The sequence below is a fragment of the Amorphotheca resinae genome (genome assembly GCF_003019875.1).
Source record: "Amorphotheca resinae ATCC 22711 unplaced genomic scaffold M430scaffold_5, whole genome shotgun sequence".
Classification (NCBI taxonomy): domain Eukaryota; kingdom Fungi; phylum Ascomycota; class Leotiomycetes; order Helotiales; family Amorphothecaceae; genus Amorphotheca; species Amorphotheca resinae.
This window is the reverse complement of record NW_020194475.1, coordinates 615,050-621,946: the sequence shown is the minus strand read 5'-3', so window position 1 is coordinate 621,946 and position 6,897 is coordinate 615,050. Positions and strand designations below refer to the sequence as shown.

Below are 6,897 nucleotides of genomic sequence, written 5' to 3'. Positions count from 1 at the left end.
CAGTCTAGAGGGGGGGGAGGTGGGGTTGAAGGGAAGGGGAGTAAGGATATGTTTATGTGACTAGATAGATAGATAGACGTATAAATATAATTGATAATTGATTGGTTTTGAGAGTTGGTTTTGAATTTGAATTTGAATTTGAATTTGCTGCGAGAGGTAGGTAAATATAGGTGTAGTCTGGTACGGGCATGAATTAGATGAGATAGAGGAGAGATAGAGATAGAGATAGAGAGTGGTGGCTAGATAGATAGCTGCGTAAGTAAGGTAAGTAAGGTAAGCAAGTGAAAAAATGCTTGTTGTTTGTTAGACGACGGTCGAAGAGAGATGATGGGCGTATGTTGAAGAAGAAGGATTTTTAGAGCATGGGTTGTTGATGTAGGTACTTGACGTTTTTTTTCTTGCGGATGCATTTCTGAGGAACATAACAGTACTGTGAGCGGGACAAGATAGACTTCAATATGAGGTTTGTGGATAATGAATGTAAGGAAGGAAGGAATATGGACAGTCCCTAACCATGAACTGAGACTTGTCTGTCATCAGATCTTAAAAAGACGAACCCCCCTTCTCCGGCGGCGGGATCTTTGAGTTTCATTGGAGGTGCACAACGAGGAATCAATTAATTACGAGAGAAGAGGACCGACTTGACCAACCAAACTCCGGCTTGTATATCTGATGTCCTTCCTGCATTTTTCTATTTCTATTTTCTAGTTTGAGATGAGAGAAAGTTTGGTTTTGTGAAATTTGATGTAGGTACTGATGGTAGGGGATTGGATGTAATAATCTACTGGATTCGTGGATAAGAAGAAGAGAGGAGAGTGTCTTTTTCTTCTCACGACTTCTTCATTGTATGCGCTTTTGCTAATAAATGTCCTAATAATGTATGTGCATTAGATGGCGGGAGCAGAGAGCTAGGGCTGCGGTGGACGATGGCGGAAGAAGCGTTGAATGAGTTCGATGTGAAGATTGGACAGTGGTGAGGGAGGTGCTAAGACTCTCTGGGAAGGTGTATTTGGTTCTTTGACTCGACCCTGAGAGCTCGCGAATACCACTGCTCTTCTGTAAGATTCGGGTGGAATTCGCGAGCTCTGCGATCTATTTGCCTGGTCCTGATTTTGCAGTTCAGAGCCATTAAAGCAGAATGCTTTCAATCACGCCGAGAGCGACTAGACACATAAGAGATGCTTACAAGTGAAAAAGGGAATCAAAGTCCGAGAAAAGGAAGAGTTAGGGCTTCAAGCTTGCTTTACTGTGCGCCCATGAAGCTCGCGCGAGCGGAAGGTGACGCAGTATCCAAGTTTCCCACGACCTGAAAAATCTGTTGTAAGCATGTGCCAATCGGCATCCAGTGGATGTGAGCCGTAGTACGGTAAGTAGTCATTTCCTAAAGTAGTGTTCAAGATCCGTCCCATATTTCCAGCTTTTCCTGCCTCTTCAGACACTCTAGCAGCGTGAGAGGCTGTGAATGTACCCTGGGAACTATAATCCAGGACCGAGTGCGACTGATTCGATTCGTGGTGCGGATATTGAAGATGCTGCCATGCGTCATCCCTCACGGCATTCGTTCCTCAAGCGTCCATCACCGTAGATCATGTGCCCAGTCACCAATTCTCTCCTCTGGATGTGACAGGTGCAGATGAGACGTAGCAACTCTGGAGCAAGAATCCAATGGTTCCCTTCCAGGCCTCATTATAGCAGCAGTTCTGCCTCGAGGCCTGAGGTGACTCGTTCGGACCAGCACTGACGACCCTCCACGTACGCGCGGGTCCTGTCAGATAAGAGGGGATTATTTAGATTGCGCCATGGTATGGAGGGGAGTTCGGAAGTGGTCCCATCAGATACACCTCCTACCCTGTGACCCTGGGGTCGGATAGAAGAGGAATTGAGGGCATTTTCGAGCAGCAACTAGACTGCGAGCGCGTACAATTTGTAATTCTCAAAGAGAACGACGTGGTAGCATGAGGGTAGGCTAACACCAAAGCGTGATAGCAACCATGGTTCAGGCCACCACCAGAGATAGCAAGGAGGCTAATCCGCGGGATGAGGTCCCTAAGCCCCAAGTCCGCCTCCTCTTGACCCCTCGGCTGCCGCCGACCCGTAGTGGCCCAGAGTAGGTACCTGACGGGACCGAAGATCGAGGGGATGGCACGTCGACGGTCGCGGTGACGGCGGACTTCGCTGCCACCCGGGAGGGGCCCCCCAACATCGTCGACGCTGGGGCTAGGAGCGCGGAATTCCCTGGCAGTGCCCGTGGCCCCGTGGAGACCGGACTAGAGAGGAGGACCTGAGTAGAAGGGCGATCGAAATTCGAATGGGGGTTTGAATCGATAGATGGATGGGGGTCGTGCCCAGGAGACTTCTCATCAGACGGTTTAGGAGATATAGTCACGCAATGAAACAAGCGCAGCAGAATGGGGCCGAAAGGAGAGAAGCAAGGCACCGACTAGAGGCTTGGGAGCTGGAGCAGCCTGATGGAGGACTCGCACGGCCAACGGTCTCACTGATACAGGACAGCTGCAGCCAGTACCTACGTTAGGGGAGTCTCAGCGTGGTCGGGCTGGGCGATGCGGTCTGTGGTCATACAATAATAAGATGGGGATTGTATCCAAGTCAATGTGTCAGAGAATAAGCTCCGAAAGGCTCAGGACGAGTGGTTCATGTATCAGATGGCAATCGAATAGAGTTGCGCAGAGTCAGGTAAGGGGTGCCTAAGGCCGGCGCCGGCTTGCACGGGGCAAAGGTTAAACGGACGGCAGCCAATGGAGCGCGGGGGCCGGGCGAGAGATGAGACAGGCGCGCTGCTAGCCGGGCTGGTTATTGAGGGTTTGAACTCTGAACTGCGCGAACTGTGAACTGTTGAACTGTAAACTGGAAACTTGTAACTTACTTAGTGCTGGTTCGTCGTTGACCGCGGCCGAAAGAGGGAATTGCCCATCGAGATAGATTCAGGGCGTGTCTCACGTGTCTTGGAGCCGCTGGCGGTGGGATATTGGGATATTGGGATATTTGGGGATGACGTCTAAGGTACCGTGTCCTGTACCTTGCGGGCAATAATACCAGCTCTTGGCTCTCGCCGGTCCTTCGCATCGCAATTCCGATTACGCAGACGGCGCTGCTAGTCGGGGGGGGGGGCGGTGGTCGGGTTGCGCGTAGTCAGGGCATCCATCCTACACGATTCCCAGGGCCGTAAGTCAGGATATCATGGTACGGGACAGTAAGGTAAGGCAGTTCGGGAGTTCGTTCACCAAGGCCAAGGCGTTGAGGCGTTGAGAGAACCAGAGGGGAGGAGCCTGAGGGGGGCCTGAGGCATAAGGCGCGCAGATGGCAGGGGACTTTGTGCCTTTCTCGATCTTTCGATCGGCGGGTGATGTCATATGTTCATGAGTGCGGTGTGGAAATGTGGCAAAAAGGATTAAGGGGTCTGGATCCGGCACGGGGAGCCGCGCGAAAAAGCATGACCCTGGCCGATGTTCGTATAAGTTCGTGTGGAGTTGTGTCAAGGACTCAAGGGAGCTGGACTGCCCGCTACTCTTAGCTACCTTATCTATCCATATCATGGGCAAGGGAAATAAATTAAGAAGAAAGAAGGGCCAGAACAATGGAAGATAATAATAGGTAATGAATGAATGATCTTGGCTTCAGCGTATGTGGTACTATGGGCAAAGTGCGAAGTGCGAACCCTTTTCGATCCGAGCCTTTGGGCCCTGACCCCCACTCCATTGGACAGGCACTGCGGAGGCGCGTTCCTGGGTCTGCTGGACGGCGGTGGGGCTGATGGGCGGATGATGGCAGTGGCGGGAGAGGATGAGGCTTACCATTTGCTATTTAGTATTTAGTATTTAGTATCGTGTTTTGTATTTAGTGTTTTAGTGTTTTAGTATTTGGCATTTGGCATTTAGCATTTAGCATTTTAGCATTTGGCATTTGGCATTTGGCATTTGCATTTCCCATCTGCCATGAGAAGCCGAGTTATTCAATCAATCAATCCCATGCCCGCAGATACCTTACCTACCTTAGGTAATGCCGCAATCAGCCGAGAGGATAAAATCTGTGTGATGCGGTTGTTGCTGTAAACATGTACATGATGTACCCATGCCCAAGCTGAACCGTCTCCACATCGCAGCGAACGCCACGCAGGACCCTGCCAAGTTCACGATCGCGTGCAGTGGCGGCGCGCGGCCGGGGAGGGAGGCGAGGCGGAGCAACCTCCGTCATGATTTTATTTGCGACAAGAATCAAGAATCAGGTATGTACCTAGGATCAGAGATGGCGGTGGAGGTGACAAGAAGTTATGAACATGATTACTACGACTGTTGTTGTTTGTTATGATGATATGCGTTGTCTTGTATCGGGTTGAGTCGCAGCAGAGATGGAGATGCGAAGGATATGAATGCGACAATGGATATGATGAGGGGAGGGTACTGTAGATAGAGAGAGAGAAGAAGGAAAAGAAGGAAAAAAAGACACTCAAGCGTCATGTCATGCAACTGAAATGCCATCGCTCCCCATCCCTGCCATCCCTGCCCTTCCCTGCCGCCCCTGGGCCCCCCCCTTCCCCCTTCCGCTTCCCCTTCCCTCCATGGGTTAGTCGTCTCCCCCCCCCCTTCCCGCTGAACCTACGAAAGGAACCGCGGAACCAAAGGGCCACACTACTTGTGACTTGAGAGAATCCGATCCTCTGCATCTTTCCCATGGGCAGAAATGTGATAAAGTGATAAAGTGATGAAGTGATGAAGTGATGCCCGTTGGATCTCCATGCTGCCCGTCGATGCCCCCCCCCCCCCCATCCCTGATCGATCACCTTGGATCACCTTGGATACCTTACCTTTACCTTACCTTAATCTCCATCCAAGACTCTCCCTCCTCCACGTCTTCTGCAGTGCCCGGGATTAACTTTCGCCGGGCTCTTCTTGTTTTCCAACTATTGCCATTATTCGGAGCTTTATGACCTACGCTCGATATCCCGATTCCCCTATTAGTCTATTAGGCGTCTGGCTACTATTACCACCACTATTACCACCGCTATTACCACTAATCGCAGTGTTATTTCCCGCATTACGTCGTGACAGGTCGATCAGGTCCAGCCCTTCCAGACCCTAGCTGGCCACCCTAGCCCGCATCCGGCGCTAGCCCCACCCGCGATCGCCCACCTGTTTTCTTGAATCTTCACCAAGGGCCAAGGGCACAACGTACAGCCTACAAGGGCCCCAAAACGCCTGTGAGAAAGACCGGCGGGGACCCACTCACCATTTCACCCCTCCCTCTCTCTACTCTCTGTCTCTTTCTTCCACTTGTAAGAACCTTACTATACCCCCCCCCCCCCTCCTCGTCTCGTCAAGTCTTCTTCTTTCTTTCTTACCATCTTATCTGCAAACACCTTCTACATCAAATACCCTTCTCGTCAACCCGTCTTGTGTGTGTGTCCAGACCAATAATATCTTAACTTTGTTCTTTTCCCTTCATACACATAACTCAACTCGACTGCTCTATTGCACATTCGCTACCTCGACCATTGATCCATCTCTTCTCTGCACCGCACAACGCATCTGTCTTTGAGCTCGCACAACTCTCCACAGAGCTCTCCTCGGCGACCATCCCACCAGCATCTTGATACCAGTCGATCAGCAATTCGACCCATTGTATTGAAGAAAAGAAGAAGGACAAAAAGGAGAAGGACAGAAAAAAAGAAAAGGGAAGAAAAGTTACCACAAGTGCGACGCTGGTGGGGGAAGAAGAACCCAGCCCTGGGAGAAGATAGAAGATAGAAAGATAGACCCATCCCGACTACCATGACCCCACGGCTCAACATGAATGCCAAAAACTCTTCCGGCAACCAAGTCTCCCTCCTCAACGACGATCCCGCCCCGCCAGCCAGAACCGTCTACCCAGATCCCTTCTACTCACCCTACCCGCCCCAACCGGCACGCACATATTCAAATGCCTCCGCCCATAGCACAGCTTCCTCTCCCAAGACCCCCGATCTCTGGCGCTCCAACTCCTACGACTCGCAGAACACCAGTGGCCCTCGATCGCCTCTCACTCCGGGCCCAGCGCCTCCCATGGAATTTGGGAAGCCTTTCGCCTTCCCCCAACCTCCCTACTACCACGAGCCCGTCCACATGTGCGAGCAGCGGGCTCCATACTTTGACTACGCGATACAGCAGCAACAGCATCTAGCACAGATGCGACAGCTGCGAGGCTACGACGACCATGCGCCTTCCCCCTACTCCGAGTCCTATGATTCCGACTCGTATGCGAACCCCCCCACCACCGAGAGGGGCCCCAAGAGATATCCGTGCCGCTTCCGCGAGACGCACGGGTGTGACAAGACCTTTACCACTTCGGGCCACGCATCGCGCCACTCCAAGATCCACACGGCGGAGAAGGCGGTGGCTTGTTCATACGCGGGCTGCCAGAAGAAGTTCACCCGTGCCGACAACATGAAGCAGCATCTCGAGACCCACTTCAAGGGCAAGTCGCGATCAGGCTCGTGGCAGAAATCAACGGCCGCCGCCAAATCGGCCCTGATCAAGTCGGCGGGCATTCGGAAGGCAGGCTCAACTGGCCGTCCGAGTCGCCCTCCCAGCGCCGGTGAGAACCGACCCGAGCTTGCTCCTTACCAGCCAGGGCCACCGGCGCAACTCCTGACTGACAGGTACGCCGGTGCCTCATCTGCAAGCTCGTCGATGGCGACCAGCCCCGTCATGCCTTCCAGCCCACACGCCATGAGCGTGTCGCCCCCTCCACGAGAGTCCGGTCCAGCATCCGCGTCCTCGGGGAGATCGAGCTTAGACGTGCTGGCGGTAGCTGCTGCTTCTCAGGCCGAGGAGTAAGCTCCACATCGGAGCACCCTATGGTCATTGTTGTGGATCATGCCACTGTTGCGGTAGAGCGATCTGG

At 52.6% G+C, this 6,897-nt stretch overlaps 1 protein-coding gene across 1 annotated transcript; it reads left to right on the top strand.

Moving 5' to 3' along the window:
- Window positions 1-5,804: 5,804 nt before the first annotated feature.
- On the top strand, window positions 5,805-6,830 carry M430DRAFT_100970 (hypothetical protein; the record flags this gene model as incomplete). The annotated part of the gene is made up of 3 exons (XM_024860671.1): window positions 5,805-6,110; window positions 6,162-6,487; window positions 6,572-6,830. 3 exons carry the CDS (start codon window positions 5,805-5,807, stop codon window positions 6,828-6,830), a joined length of 891 nt encoding a protein of 296 aa, XP_024721440.1.
- Between the last annotated feature and the right edge of the window lie 67 nt (window positions 6,831-6,897).